The sequence below is a fragment of the Polypterus senegalus genome, chromosome 4 (assembly GCF_016835505.1).
Source record: "Polypterus senegalus isolate Bchr_013 chromosome 4, ASM1683550v1, whole genome shotgun sequence".
NCBI lineage: Eukaryota > Metazoa > Chordata > Cladistia > Polypteriformes > Polypteridae > Polypterus > Polypterus senegalus.
In genome coordinates, this window is record NC_053157.1 from 109500380 (window position 1) to 109517645 (window position 17266).

At 35.8% G+C, this 17266-nt stretch overlaps 1 protein-coding gene across 3 annotated transcripts in view; it reads right to left on the bottom strand.

The window, feature by feature from the left end:
* prdm5 (PR domain containing 5) overlaps positions 1–17266 on the bottom strand; it is a 316540-nt gene that overhangs the window by 196765 nt on the left and 102509 nt on the right. For all 3 annotated transcript variants that reach the window (XM_039751133.1, XM_039751132.1, XM_039751134.1), the window contains one exon: positions 9720–9799. In XM_039751133.1, coding sequence (XP_039607067.1) covers positions 9720–9799 — 80 coding nt within the window. The remainder of the gene's footprint in view (positions 1–9719; positions 9800–17266) is intronic.

Below are 17266 nucleotides of genomic sequence, written 5' to 3' on the forward strand. Positions count from 1 at the left end.
TAATGCTTTGACTAACGCTAAAGAGGCTACGAACTAAGGGTTGCATCCTTGTTTGTGGATGTTGCTGTTGTTTTCTTGGCACTTTCAGATTATAATCCGATATGAACAGTCTGCAGCTGAGTGTGATTTATTTGGGATGACAATCAGTGTCTTCAAATCTGAGATTAAGTAATAAGGGAGGACCTCAGAGAAGAAACACTGCTGCTCCAGATCGAGAGGATCCAGTTGAGGTGGTTTGGACATGTAATTTGGATGCCCCTTGGGTACCTCTCAAGGAAAGAGAAACAAGGCATGGTTCACTTAGAAAAACTAAAAAAGCTAGAAAAGCAGACTTAGGATAGCTGGAAGGTTAATTTTCTATCCTGGAAGTATGTATCTGGATATCAGGAAAGTTAAGAGGTGAGTTGCTGTGGATAAGGTGGTGTGGTCAGCCCAGCTTAGTAAAATGCTACTGCAACCTTATGAGGAAAACTGGCAGGAAAATGGGGTGAGAATGAGATGTTGTAAGCAAACTGAATGAGAAGTTTTGGTAAAAATGCAGGACACTAAGTTCAAACACTATCTACTGAAGAAGGATTCAGAATTCTTCCTAGAAACACATCCTTCACATGTGGGAGTGTGTATATGTATCTTTTTATGGTAAAGAGAATAAAAAATGACAGTACTTAACTACTGCTTGACAACTCTGTAACCTATAATCAGGAAAAAAAAACTATTTTTATCTCTACTCTGCAATAGCTAGAAGCTGAAAATTGTTTAAATTAACTCTAAACTGACAAAAAATGTAACAGATTAAAACAAAAAAGAGAAAGAGACTCTGAGAATCAGTCTGAATGAAATATTACTGAGCAAATAAGGAGACACCATAGGAAGAAAAAATACTCACATACCTTAACAAACAGAGACAGGAAGTTGCTTTTACATAAGGAAGCAATGAAAATAATTAACCCAACTATACATGTTCATGGTCCACACAGGCATTACCTACAGAAGGTTAATTTATGAAAGGGATCAGAGATGGGATTTAACATACTGAAGGCATATATGTTCTTATTGTTTGGAAGAGGTATGATGGCTGGTTTCTAGATAGGTTGAGCACTGTGATACCATCATTATTTAAAGTATAATTTTTTAATAATACTTTACAGTTACTGCTTGTGTAACTGTACTCTCAAAAGTAGACTGAAGTGAAAAGACAGTTATAACGTTTGAAACATTTGAAAAAGCTGGTCCATGTTCACTAACAACATGATGTTAATTGCATTGTATTTTTATCTGAATGTGATGTTGTCCACTTGACAGATCAAAGAACAATTGATATACATACATTCTTACCCCAATGTATTTCAGTCAAACACATCAAAACTGTGCAATAACTCTGCAAATTTTGAATAATTGTTTTCATGAAACATGTTAAACTGCATTTCAAGTTTTTTCTGATTTGAATGTATTCATTAAGGCAGCAAGTGAACAGACTACTTTATTGGGTATACACCTATCACTATAGTAGTACTGATACTATATTGGTGATGTTCAGAGATTTTAAAGCATGTTGAGATGGGGATCTATATTTCTGAAAGTGTCTGCTGGCAAATTTTATTTTAGGAGAAAAAAAAAATTTGGGATGACACTTTTATTTTCTTTTTTTTTTTTATTTATTAATTTTATTACAATCAATACATAGCAATCAAGTTTTTACAAAAAAAAAAAATTATGCTAAGAACAGATCGATCCCCACCCTTGAGAGAGAGAGCAAGCCAAACGGTGTAAAATTTAAGGCTTTTAAAAATACCTAAATCAACAAATTCTCTGTGCTTTATAAAATCATTTCAAAATATTACTGATTAGATCCTGCCATGTTTTGAAAAAAGTCTGCACAGATCCTCTAACTGAGTATTTGATTTTTCCAATTTTAAATAATATAACACATCAGTTTCCCACTGACTTAAAAGAGGAGAGTTTGGGTTCTTCCAGTTTATCAGAATAAGTCTGCGTGCCAACAGTGTAGTGAATGCAATCACAGTTTGTTTGTCTTTCTCCACTTTAAGACCCTCTGGAAGAACCCCAAACACAGCTGTTAATGGGTTAGGAGGGATTGTGAGTCCAAGACTGTCTGAGAGGTAATTAAAAATTTTTGTCCAGAATAATGTTAATTTGGAGCAGGCCCAGAACATGTGACCTAGTGAGGCTGGGGCTTGGTTGCAACGTTCGCAGGTTGGATCATGCCCTGGAAACATTTTGGAGAGTTTTAGTCGAGACAGATGTGCTCGATATATAATTTTGAGTTGTATAATTGTATGCTTTGCATATGGAGCTTGAGTGAATTCTCTGCATTGCTACTTTCCACTCCTTTTCTGATATATTAATTGAGAGGTCATTTTCCCAGTGTCCTCTTGGATCTTTGAAAGGAAGGGATTGTAAAAGGATTTTATATATTGTAGAGATGGAGTCTAACTCCTTGAAATTGAGCAATAATTTTTCCAGCGTGGATGAGGGTGCAAGATGAGGAAAATCTGGAAGGTTCTGTTTAACAAAGTTCCTGATTTGAAGATAGTGAAAGAAATTTGTAGCTGGAATGTTAAATTTGGAACGTAATTGTTCATAGGATGCAAAGACGTTGTCTATATAAAGATCTCTAAGCAAGTTAATTCCAAATTTTTCCAGATATTAAAACTGCATATGTTTGTGAGGGTTGAAAGAGGTGGTTCTTTTGCAGGGTGCCACAGAAAGAAGCTTCTCCGTCTTAAAATGCTTTCTACATTGGTTCCAGATTCTAAGTGAGTGGAGCACAATTGGGTTATTAGTGTATTGCCGATATCGTGTGTTTATTGGAGCACAAAGCAAGGAATACAAAGAAGTACTGCAGGATTTTACTTCTATTGCGGTCCATGCCTGTGTATGTTCTTCTATTTGTGTCCAGGTTCTTATCGACTGTATATTTGCCCAGTAATAAAACTGGAAGTTAGGTAGAGCCATGCCGCCTTCTGCCTTTTGTCTTTGTAGGGTCGCTCTTTTGATGCGTGGATGTTTAGAATTCCAAATAAATGAGGTTATTGTTGAATCTAATTGCTTAAAGAACGATTTATTAATGTATATTGGTATGTTTTGAAATAAAAAGGAGCTTAGGAAGAATATTCATCTTAACAGTGTTAATTCTTCCAGCTAGTGTGAGATGAAGGGTTGACCATCTATGCAAGTCTTGTTTAATTTTTTCCATACAGACGCGAAATTTTGTTGATAAAGAGCTTTATGTTTACTTGTGATGTTTACCCGAGGTATTTAAACTGTTCTGCAATGATAAAAGGAAGGGTGTCTAATCTAATATTATATGCTTGCGAATTCACGGAAAGAGTACACTTTTATTCAGATTAATTCTGAGACCAGAGAGCTTTTGAAATTCTGTGAGTGCTGCTAAGACTGCAGGCACAGAATTTTCTGGATCCGATATATACAGTACCATGTCATCTGCATATAATGAGATTTTCTGTTCCAGTCCTTCTCTGCTAATCCCCTTTATCTGATCAGTATTTCGACAATGTATTGCCAGTGGTTCAATGGCAATTGCAAACAGCAGTGGTGACAAAGGGCATCCTTGTCTTGTGCCACGTTCTAGTTTAAAGTAGTCTGAGCAAATGTTATTGATGCAAACTGAAGCTTCTGGGTTAGTATACAGTAATTTAATCCATGCACAAATGTTCGGGCCAAACCCAAACTTCTCCAAAATAGTAAAAGGTATTTCCATTCAATCATGTCGAATGCTTTTCTGCATCCAGTGATAATAATATTTCTGGGGTGTTTGATTTAGTTGGTGAGTATATTACATTAAACAGACGGCGAAGATTTGAAGATAAGTGTCGGCCCCTAATAAATCCAGTTTGGTCTTGTGATATTATTGAGGGGAGCACTTTCTCCATCCTTCTAGCTATGATTTTAGAGAGTATTTTAACGTCGTTATTCAGAAGTGAAATTGGTCTGTATGATGCACATTGTAATAAGTCCTTATTTTGTTTTGGAAAGACAGTGATTAGTGCTTGGCGAAAGGTTTGTGGAAGAGATTGGTTATCTCTGGCTTCTGTAAATGTTGCTAATAGGAGGGAGCTAGCTGAGCGGAGAATTTCTTGTAAAACTCTGCAGGGTAGCCATCAGGGCCTGCTGCTTTTCCACCTTGGAGTGACTTTATAGCATCCAGTAATTCTGATAATGACAGAGGTTTATCGAGCTCCTCCACACTAATAGCGTCAATTTGTGGTATCTGTAATTTATCCAGAAATGCATTAGATTGTATATTGTCTTCTTTAAACTCAGTAGTATATAGGGATTTATAGTAGTCTCTAAAAGTGCACATTATATTTTTGTGTTCGATGATTTTATCTCCATTCGTGTTAGTAATTACGAGATTGCGTTGCACTTCTTGCTTGTGAATTTGTTGCTAAAAGCTTATTAGCTTTCTCTCCATGTTCATAATAATGATGTCTGGATTTGTAAATTAGTTGTTCGGTTTCTTTAGTTGTCAAGAGGTTTAATTCTGAATGTAGAGCCTGCCTCCTCTTATGTAGAGTCTCGCTTGGTAGTCTGGCATGTTCTTCATCTATTTTAGTAATTTCGCTTTTATCTCTGCTACTTTCTTCGGATTTATTTCTGTGGGAAAGATATGAGATAATCTGTCCTCTTAAGAAGGCCTTAAGAGTTTCCCAGAGTGTTCCTGCAGAGATCTCAGGGGATGTATTTGTCTCTAGAAAGAATTCAATTTGTTTGGATATAAATTCAGTACAATTCTCGTCAGCTAATAGAAGCGGATTGAGACGCCATCTGGGGTGAGTGTATGGGGCTTAGTAATTTCAGCTCCAAGATCATCGGAGCATGGTCTGAAATAACAATAGCATCGTATTTACAAGATTTAATCTTAGGCAAGAAGTTATTATCTATAAAGAAGTAATCAATCCTTGAGTAGCAATGATGTACTGGTGAGTAGAAAGAATATGTTCTTGAATTTGGGTTTAAAACCTCCAGGGATCTGATAAGTTGTGATCAGTTATAAACTTTGTAATTATCTTTGCGGTGTTAGTTGCGTTCCCCTGTGGAGGAAGTCTTATCTAAAAGTGGATTTAGAACACAATTAAAGTCCCCAGCCATTATAAGTTTATGAGTGTTCAGATTGGGAATGGATGCAAATAAATTTTGTATAAATTCCTTATCATCAACATTAGGTGCATAAACATTTATCAAAATCATTTTACAGTTAGATAAGTCTCCCATGACCATCACATATCTCCCTTCAGGATCCAATACTACATCTGATGCTACAAATGGTACTGTTCTATGTATGAGAATTCCCACCCCTCTAGTTTTCTTTGTAAAACTAGAATGGAACATTTGGCCAGTCCAGTCTTTTGCAGCGGAACTGATCCTTACTTAGTAAGTGGGTTTCCTGTAAAAATACTATTTTAGCATTTAGACCTGTTAGGTGAGAAAGTACTTTCTTTCTCTTTAATTCGTGATTCAGGCCTTTAACATTCCAGCTTACGAAGTTAACTGTCCCATCATGGAGACACTGATTCTGAGTTTTTGGTGTCATATTATAGTCTTAACTGGAAGTGAAATAGTTTAGGTCTTAATTTCCTATTCCCCCAAGAGTTGTTGCCATGCAGCTTATTATTACGTTGATAGTTATAATTATAAAGATTGAGATGATAGATTAGATATAGATCAAGCCTGCTCTCTTTCTCTTCCCCTTAACCCCCACCCTCCCTTTTTGCCTCCCCAGGTGAGGCTAAAACCCACTTCATGCAGTCCCAGTCCTCTGACATACCCAGAGACAGAGCACGTCCAAAGCACATCAAGCCCCCATGCAGTGGCGCTTTAAGGTTAAAAGATAGAGATATCTGTTACCAATATAGTCTTTAAAAGAGGAAAAAGAAAGAAAAGAATTTTGCACTTAATATATATATATATATATATATACATATATATATATATATACATACATACATACATATAATCTTCATCAATTTTAGTGCATTAAGATGATATCCCCAGATAATAAACCCAGGTGATGGTGTTAAAGATGTGTCCAAAACAAGCATAACAAGTCTTAATGCAGTAATAGCAATAACAGCAAACCAAGGGTATGATATTGAACAGTCTCATTTAGGGTACACATGAAATAATTAGAAAAGAAAAAGAGGAGGAAAACGTAATTAAGCACAATAAAACATAAACATTTAGCCCTAGTAATACTAAGTAATGATAAGTAATAAGTAAGTAATAATAATATAAGAATATGAGAATATATGCTGATAAAAACCCGTATTTTAAAACAAATAGATCAGACAGTAGATTATTAATCCTAGCTTTATCATTTACCGCCATGACTCACAATTATGTATCAGAATAGTCCGGGATCAGCTTTCTTAACTCATTTTCTGCCTCCTCCTTGCTAGCGAAAACATAGAAATGACCCTGCCATTCCACTTTCAGTTTTGCGGATACAGGAGGCCGTATTTGACATTGGCTTGCCGTAGCAGCTGTTTAATATTATAGAAGGCGGCGTTTGATAGCTGTTGCTGGAGAGAAGTCAGGGAAGACGCGAATGTGGCAATCTTCATATATAATATCTTCCTTTTTTTTCCTGAGGAGTTCCATCACCTCTAACTTAAATGATAATCGTTCAAAACGGACTATAAAAGATCTTGGTCGGGGTCTGACGGTGTTTGATCAGCGTCGCGGTAAGCCGCTGCTATCTCAGATTCTGCTTTAAAGTCGCCCCGATTATTTTAGAAAAAGTTCAGTTGCGAATTTCACCGGGTTTAAACTTTCTCGATTCTCCGGCAAGCCTTCAATTCTGACATTATACCTTCTATTCCCATCTTCTAAAGCAGCCAGTCTGTCTCCAAGTTTTTCTCCGAGTTTTTTACATTCCGAACTGACATTTACTGCTCTTTCCTCGGCACTGGCAGCTAGATGTTCGGCTATTTCGATCCGATTCGTGAATGTCTCACTAAGATGCTCCAATCGATCAGCAAGCGTGCTCCGTTTAGCGAGTTTTTCTCAATGCGCTCTTCAATTTTACCCAGCACCTGTCGAAGTTCAAGCTGTACCTCTTGACGCAGCCTTTCATTTGCCTGTTGGATTTCCTGTCGCAGACATTCATTGGCCTGTTTCATCTCCTGTTTCCATTCCTGTTTCAGTCTCTCATGTGCCTTTGCCGTTGCTTTCTCATTAGCCTTCTCGCTTTTCTTTATATCTTGCCTGAGCTCAGCGAGCAACACTTTCAGTTCAGATAGCTCAAATGTGCCTTCTTGTACCGTAGATGAAGCAGCAGACTCTGCTGAAGCGGTGTCCCGCTGCTCCAGTCCCGCGTAATTGCATAACTGAAGCCGCGGACCTCCCGGCCTTTTCCAGTTTCAGGTAATCCTCTCCAATCGGCGAGCTATCCACATCTGCACTCACGATCGCACCTTCGCTCCCTTTTCGCTCTCAGCAGGCGACGATGTAGCGGACCGTGGTCCCGAGGAGTCTGTACTTTCGCCCATCTGATCCAGGTCTGTCTCTGAGAGGCCGTATCTCGAACTAGGGCTTGCTGATCGCAGCTTGGATGTAGCTTTAGTCTTCGATTCTTTCGGACCCCCCTTCTTGTTGGCCATGTTTATATGTGTTTACATATACTGTAGCGGTCCCTCTCGGGTTGAATAAATACAGGATATCTCAGAATAATAAGCAAATAATATGAAAAATAGCACCACTGCTAGCGGAGCTCCACTTCAGACGTCCATCTCTCGCATCGGACGAGACCAAATCCACACACTTTTATTTTCAAAGAAATATTTACTCATTTGGTTTGTTAGGGATTGGTTATATATTATCAATGTGGAAAAGAGTAAGTGGCACATAAACAGGCCAGAATGTCAGTTAAACTGTAACTGTAAAACTGCACACTGTAAAACTAACAGGATGCATAAACAAGGAATAACTTCTCATTTTGTGACTGATGTCCTTGGCATTTATTCCAAATAACAGACAAACAAAAAAAAGATGTTTATAAAGAGACAAAAGAATTATGAACTACCCTCCTTTTCATATGATTTCTTTTTAAGCAATAATAAATCATCTTGAGGGCAAATATGACAACAAATCTAAATTCTTTCCACCATTTAGAACCTGTAGTGCAGGATCAATCACTTATGATGACTGGCCATTTTGTTTTTTATGTACAAAGCATAGTTACAAAGTTCATTTCAACTGTGGCTTTGGCTTGCCACCACTTCCCTGTGTACTGCTGAAAACATATGATCTAGTTCAGTCTTTCTTCAGCACTTACATGTAAAACAACTTCTCCTGGATACAGCTGTGATATAATATGGCACTGTTTGCAGATTTGGGCCATTTTTTCTGTAACATGCATCTTTTTGTACTTCTAATGGATTTTTCTATGTCTTACCTGCACACCTAGCATCTTTAGGAGACATTCAATAATAACTATTTATAGTGTAATGGCATGTGAATACTTTTTTGAACCTATGATGAAGATATAACATAATGATAAAAGTGATGTTTCACCCTTTATTTAAGGCTGATGACAATGATGACTAGAACGTTATATATGTTTGGTCAAATAAACATAATAATGCTTTTTTTTCATAATTTTATACTGTGGCATAATCAATTTTACTTAACATAACCAGTGTTCAATGAACATAAGAACAATAAAATTTGATGACTGATTTATCTATGTATAGAACAGAATCCTTTGTGCAGAAAAATCAAGCTGTAGATATCTGGAGATTTCTATACAAGGCACTTTTTGACCAAAGCGAAGATTAATATGAAGTTACTTTACAATTCATTTTGAATGTTTTAATGTGTTTTATGAAATAGATGGTAGATACTTGCTGAATTCTTAACAACTGGACTGAAAATAGGATACTTGCAAAAAAACTAAACAAGGCCTGAATACATTGGGAGGTTAATGGATTCAAGTAAAACTATATTAACTATTGATAACTTATCAATTCAGCTTTTCAAATGAACTCATAACCATATTTTTCTCAGTTTTCAAAAATGTAATAAGTTACTATCTTGATAAATGAGATACAGTAAGTATTTATCTGCAGACTCACAGAAAAAGTAAGCCAGTAAGTGGTGACCCCATTAGATAAATCAATGAATATATTTTTAAACAGACTGCTGTTCAAAACCATTGAGAGAAAAAAAAAATGCCATTGTTTGAACATATTAAAAAAATCCCAGATATTGTACTGTAAAACAAGAAAAAAACTACACGGTATTAAACACTTTGATAATTCCAAGTTCACATTTAGTAAAATATGTCCCCTTAATTTTATCCTCATCCTTAATTTTATCTTACTATGTGCAAAAATATTTCTGAGATAAAAGCAACATTCTTACAATAAAAGTTAAATTAATTGTTATGAGGAAGTTTATTGTTTAAAGTAGCATCAAATATATTACTGACTTTCTTGTAACTCTTTAAATATAACTATTTTCAAACTCCTCCTCCAAGGGCACACTATACTATACAGTAGTGAACTGCATTTTATGATTAAAAGATAATCTTTTTAGCAGAAAGAGAACAATATGATTCCTTTGCTTAACAAACAAAACAAAACACATATGTAGTTTTTTTTCTGGGCAGTAAGTTTTTCTCCTGACCTTCTAACCTGTATGTAAATTAAATACAAAGTCAGCCTTCTTCTACTGACCTTTCGATGCTCCTGCAGGTTCATAGCTGAAGAGCACTTCTTATTACAAACAGAGCACATCAGTTTCTTGCGAGGGTTTCCTGCAAAAGAAATAAAATACCAAAATTTGTCAAAAGTAACCCTTAAATCTCCCAGTGAAAATGTGGCTGTTTCATACGTCACTTGACACATGCAACTATTCATATGCTATCACAATTCACTACTACTTGACAAATATAGGAAGAAATTGGTATGATTGAAAACCCAAAGCACATTTCATATGTGAGACGTACATTGCAGAGAGAGAATAAAATTCTAGAAGAAACAAATATCCAAAATACATTTATGGAAGTATGAGTCAAGCAGGAAAAAATGCACAATGATATTTATAGCTATGCTGTCCTGAGATGCTGTATGTGCTCCTGATAGATTTACTCAGAGCATATTGGTCTATGGAGAGAAGATAGACAAAGAACAATATATCACTGACTCCCAAAAATGTTCTAATTGAATCAAAGCCCAGGAAGGTTCAATATGATAAGGGATTGACAGAAGACTCTAGAAGATTATCAGAAACAGTGCAAGAGTGAACACAACTTCATTAATAATGCAGGAATATTCATGGCTAGTTTTAGTAACTGTTATTGAGCAAGGCATTTCCCACAATCCATAACAGTGGGAAAGTGATTCTTCTGGGAGTGGAACTGTGGATTCATTGTTAAATAAATGTTCCTATTATCTGGCTAAACTCTCATTTGGTATGTGTGTCTTGGTCTTTCCATCTTGGTAGTTTTTACAATATCATTCACGATGTGGAAAAGAGGCAACAATTGCATGGAGCTTGGCATAATATTCTACCTTTTTTTCCTTCCTCCTATTCTTTGGTCATTATTATTATTATCATCTTTTAAGTGAAGCCTCGTCATTAGTATCAGAGAATTACAAAATGTCATTATGATTGTCAATCTATAGCAAAGAGTTCATACAATCATGATGGCAATCGATCTCAGACATGCTTACTGCTCCTCGCGGAGACTGGGTGTAGGATGCTGTGTAACTATATCTCATATTCTACTTCTTATCTTAGGAGTAATTCTGAGATGCTTGATAAATACTGCCCCAGATCATTTATAATTATAAAAAATTATGGACATGTACATTTACATATTGGAGAATGACAAGGAGGACATCAATAGTTAGTTTGCCTATGTAATCTAACCCACAACTCCTCAAGTCTTGTTAACAGGTCTTGATTTTATTTTCCACCATTTCCAACCCATTTTAGTGAATGCAAGCTCTGGTTACTGGCATGAGTTCCAGTACTTTAGCTGATGCTGCAAACAACTTCAAATTAAAATAAGCAGATTCAAGAATGTTATATTAAACTCCTCCTAGCCCAACTCCTCACAGATGTCTAAAATTAATCTATTTTATGACTTTGTTTTAAAATATAAGGCAATTTTAATAGTGAATTGTCATAAACAGCTGTGAAAAATATGTTTATTTGCAATGATTATATATAGCAAATGATTTCTAGTAAGTCTAGCAGGCTTAAAGATTTTTTTATAGTTTTGCATCCTTAATCTTTATATTTTAAAAGAACTTGCTTTATTTTTTCTGAAATGGTGAAAATCTGTAATTGACAGAGTAGTTTGCAAGATTGGAGCTTTGTCAAAATACAAACAGTATAAAGTCCTTTATTTCTTAAAGTATTTAGAGTAATAATTGTGTAAAAGTAGTTCCTTCAAATAAAGCTTCAAATGTTAATTGAGTTAATAAAGAAAAGCAACTAGTTTTTGTAGGTATGATATTGCAACTCTTAAGCTTAAAATTAACATTACAGAAATATAATTGTACTTTACACAGTACAATAAAATACAGTATATACACCTTCAGGTTTATATATAAAAGTGACACAGGAAAAAAATACAGGAGGATAGGGAATGAACTAGGTCTAGTTTGGCTTGTTTCTTATACTGTATATTGCTAAATATAACAAGAAATCAGGTCTCATGTGCATTTTTTTCTTTATTTTGCCTTATACAATTTCTTGTATTAGGAATTTGTTAGTTTTCGCAAACCCCTTGGGGTCAGAGCGCAGGGTCAGCCATTGTACAGCACCCCTGGAGCAATTACAGGTTAAGGGTCTTGCTCAAGGGCCCAGCAGAGTAGGATCTCTTTTGGCAGTGACGGGGATTCGAACTGGCAACCTTCTGGATACCAGCACAGATCCTTAGCCTCAGAGCCACCACTCCGCGATGTGTGGTACAAACACACATAAGACTGACGTACTTGAAGAATTTAAACTCTGCAAAACTTATTGTAAATATTTTTTTGTAAAAATGAAGAAATGATCTAACCTGAAATACAGCCATGTGTTGTACATTGAATAATTTGGTATTTCTGGCATGTATGCATGTCAAACTTAAAAAAAAAAAGTCTTATTAAATATTTCTGTACTGTGTATATGACATAAATACTTGCTAAACAATTACTTTACAAAAAGAAATCTGTAACATAGATATGACATTTTACTTCTAATTGCCCCTTATAGTGTATTACAGTGATTAAAACTGTTGTGATTAAAGGTAAGTCCCTGCAGTCTATGCTCAGTGCAAACCGCTATTAATCAGGACACCCATGAAATGAACAATATATGGCAGTTTACAGGTCAATTAGCAGATGTACTTCCTTTCACTTTCACAGTTAAAATAAAAAATTGCACAACATACATTTAAGAGACCATGTTTTAATAAGCTTCAAATTAATTTTACTAAGCTGTATAACTAGAAACAACAGTGATAATGATTTTAATATAGATTATTTACTAATGCAAGAAATTAAAAATTCAAGAATGACAAATTAAATATAATCTCCCTTCCTTTAAAGTCTAAAAATTCAAATACAGTATTTAAAATATCTTCCAGTAAAACAGCATTTTCACTAGACTCCAAAATGGCAGTTCTCCTTTGGGCCGTCAGTGCATTCAAATATGCTAAAATGTGTGATAAAATCCTACAGTTAAAAGAAAAGAAACGAAAGTATTTTATAAAAATAAATAAATAAAGTACTCAGATGTCAAAAGGCTCCTGTTTGATTTTCCAGGGCTAGTCTTAATAACATTATCTAGTTAAAGTGTATCTCATCCAGGTTTACAAGCTGGATACAATTAGAAACCTACTGTTAAGGAAATGCAATATCTGTGTGGGTCTTCAAAATGAGTGGTAACAGCCATACTGTTTAGGAATCCAGAGAGAGCAATTGCCATTTTCCAAGAATGTTTTCAATCGTAAACAATCCAGAAAACTACTTCTGAGCAGACTAGAATGAAGTAATTTAGATAACTTATCACTTTAGACATGGAACACAGCAATGGGGTTTAATGAGATTCATATGTTTTCATGAAAGGCATTTCTACCTGTCCTAGACTATTTGACTAGCTCTCCAGTACACTTAAAATTAAAATCTCAGTCCTGTTTTTATAAAAAAAAAGGATAATGCAACTCAAAGTTCACTTATCCCTGCAGTGTGCACCTACAATAATGTGTAGAGTTGTTTTCTTTTATATTTCATATATTTGATTATTTACGTGCATTCTGTTTTTGTCAGAAGATGCACAACCAAATTTATAATAGCAGATATACACTGTACACTAATTGGAAGCTTGCAGTATGATAATGAAAGAGAATTTTGCAAAACAAAGTAAACCATAAAAAAGGGGATATTTTGCTTTATATTCTATACATTAAAATAGAACAGTAAATAAGTCTTATTGCCTAGTTAACCTTTCCCTTCATTTTATCTTCAGCAATAAAAATTCAAATGCCAGGGGCTCAACTTAACCCAATTAACATAGGTTTACATGGTACACAGAATTTGATTTTTACGTCCACAGTTGACCATTTGTTGAACATTTGGCACTTAATGTGCATGAAGAACTCTACCAAACATTAAAGAACTATAGTGTCAAGAAGCAATATAATGGAATGATGATTTTCTGGGAAATATTAAATATAGTGGGCTAAGAAAAAGTCAGCTCAAGTATCTGGCAAAAACAAAAAAAACAGCAGATGTTCTAAACAAAACAAACACAAAAACAGAAGGGAAACAAAATAATTAGCATGAGGGAAAACGAGAATTGAGATAATCCTGTAATAAGAAAATCTGCCTCAAATGCAGAATTTGAGCCACAAAATATTTTATTTACAGTGCAGTCTGGCAAAGTTTGCCTATTCTAACACAGTATTTAAACTAAAAAACTGGGGTTTTGTCTCATTCAATTTTTTACTCTCCACTGCCTTGGAAGTCCCTGTGAACACCAGAGGTCAGATTTATAAAACTTATAAATGTGCATTATGCAACTTTCTATTTAAACTTCAGAAAACTTGACAAGAAAACAGGTGTATATTTACTGTAACTCTGACCCATTGGTACGCAACATTTCAGAGAAACAGGTAAACGACGACACCCTTGACAAAATAGGAAAATGTGGCAAAACAAGCTAAATATGACTTGCTCGAATAATAATTCGTACCACGGATCCATTATTATAATGCGCGTTCACATGACAAAAATATAAAATTTTGTATTGGGCGGGAATGATGTGGCAGGGCAAACGCCAAACGTTCGGGTTGCCAACCAGGCAAAACCCTATTTAATTCCAACAGAAAAAAAGAGGAAAACTGGAACAAAAACACATGATCATAGGTGCTCATTGGTAGGGACAATTCCCTTGAATAAGTGGTCTTTAAGGAATGCCACCTTCCAGGAGTGTCTCCCTTTTATATCAATCAGACCAGAAAGTGCAGGGCTTCCTTGGCGTAAAGCGCCTTGTCTCAAGGTTGTGAGGGAAAAGGCAGACAAGAATATTAGTGACCACATACAGTACCTTTGGTGAGCTTGGAAGGCGACCCACTGGCACACATGCGTAACACCTTAAAAAGTGATGAATATGACAGATTCACTCTATTGTAGTGGCCATTTAAGAAGGCCAATGCTGTGTATTGCACTGAAGCACTTAATTGGGTTTTCCTCTGCTAATATCAGATTCTTGTTGTCACTTCTTAGGATCCAAAAACCAATGCAGTACTTTGTTGGAAAAAATTGCATTCAATAAAAACACAGGTGTAATGCACTAAACAGTGTGCAGAAAGCTATAAATTGCATGCCCCATAGCCTATTCATAGCCTAATGGTTGGACATAACAGGGTGTATTTGATGCTTCTTGAAGAGTATGCAAATGGTCATAAACAAAAGGAATGTGTTTTAGAGACCAGCAGGATTTTTTTTTTGAGGATGAGGATAAAGGCACCCAAGACATTCTCTTGGAACTACAGTATGTGCTGAATTGGGCGCAGCATTAGAAAGAGACTGGCCAAAATCAGGCAACACATGTTCAAATTTAACTATGGTTGGTTTTCTGGCAACAGGCACCTAGTAGAGGATACTGGACGACAGGTCAGAAAGATCACAGTCAAGTCTGTTATGCTAAAAGCCATAAACTGACTGACAAGGTACTACATTCAGTTTCTATGTGGAATGGGTGCACAGAGCAACATAATTTCCTAATGTAATCAGGGCAACTGACTGCATTCATATTGCAATAAAGACACCTAGGGAGAATGAAGCTGCTTTTGTGAACTGAAAGCAGTTATATTCAATTAACGCACAAGTCATCTGTAATGCCAAAATAAGACTGACAAGCATCAGGGTTACTGTGGCATAATGCTGCATGATATGGCATCTCCATTTATGGATGGCATTCATCTAAATTAGAGAGCTCAGACAGCTTTTTCCTCCTTCTGTAGCATTCATTATCTGCCGGTAATAAGTGATGCACTTCTTCACACGAGATTGGGAATATATTTGTGTGACTAGTAGAGTTCACAGTACTCACTACTGAATCAACACATTGCAACTTAATATATTTGACATGCTTGATTGTTAATAAGAAACACTAGGCCATCATAATGGAAACAAAAGTGGAAATAATAAAGCTAGTGGAGCACAGTGAGACAATGGTTGATGTTGCCCACTCATACCAGATGAATCGTTCCACCATTAGCATAATTCTCAAGAACAAGGATAAGATTATGGAGCATGTGAAAATTTTAGTGCCAATGTAGTCTACTATAATCAGCAAGAAATGTGTGCTGAGCCTAATGCTTTAAGTATTTTCTCTTACTTGAAGGATAAATATGGAGAAGAAGCAGCAGATGCGATATTTACTGCAAGCCATGGATGGTTTTACTGATTCAAGGCAAGTAATAACCTCCATAATGTGAAGGTGAGTGGAGAGGCAACAAGTGCGGATACGGTAGCTGCTCAAGAGTTCCTGCAACACTTAAAGAAATAATCGAAGAAGGCAAGGTTTTACTCCAGCAAATATTCAATGTAGACTGGTGATTCCCAATGTGGGTTGGGCAATTTGATTTCTTTGAAGGGGGGCAATTCGAGAATTTAGTAATCTAAACAATTTATAAAATGGAAAAACAGAAACAGAAAATAAAAAATTGTATTTTTTACAGAGACATTTATATATTTATATAAACATAGAAGTGATGATTTTACAACAGTCTTGGGTTTATCTACTTAGAAATCATTTTTACCATTAAAATAATATGAATTGTAACAATGATCATAACATTTTGCAATATAACAAAAATATAAAATGATCAAAATATTACAGAAAAAGCTATCATTAAAGTTATTTTATATTTATGAATATCACGTCTCTTATTATATGTTTTCAAAACTGTATTTGTTGTATTTTCATATTACTTCATATTATTATTATTTTTTTTTTTAACAATTTCTTAGTGATTTCTTTGTCAGTACTTCAACTATCCTTTCCCTCTTTTGTTTCCATGTTCTTTGGAAGCTTGTTTAGACCAAATTAATGACATTAACGGGCTTCCTCCACGTGAGTAGGAGTTCACTTTTTGAATAGGTAATAATAAGAATAAGCTATATGTTACAGTGGGGAATATCATGATTTTAGAGAGGCCTAAGGGGGGCATGGCCAAAAAAAGATTGGGACCCACTGATGTAGATGAAACAGGTCTTTATCGGAAGAAGATGCCAAACTGAATTTGCATTAGTGAAGAATAAAGGAAAATGCCTGGCTTTAAACCTGCGAAGGACAAATTGGCATTACTGCATGGCAATAACACTTCAGGAGATATGAAGCTGAAGCCACTGTTGGTTTATCACACTGAGAACCCAAAAGCCCTGAAAATATAGCAAAGGCCTCACTTCCTGTTGTGTGGAAGAGTAGCCCGAAAGCCTGGGTCACTGTAGTCATATTTCAAGAATGTTTTTTTTCACCATTTCATCCCCAAATTGGAGAGGTACTGCCAGGATAAAAACATCACCTTCAACATTTTAGGGCGGAGTGGTGGCTCTGAAGCTAAGGATCTGTGCTGGTATCCAGACGGATTGCCAGAAGGTTTGAATCCCCGTCACTGCCAAAAGAAATCCTACTCTGCTGGGCCCTTGAGCAAGACCCTTAACCTGTAATTGCTCCAGGGGCTCTGTACAATGGCTGAACCTGCGCTCTGACCCCAATT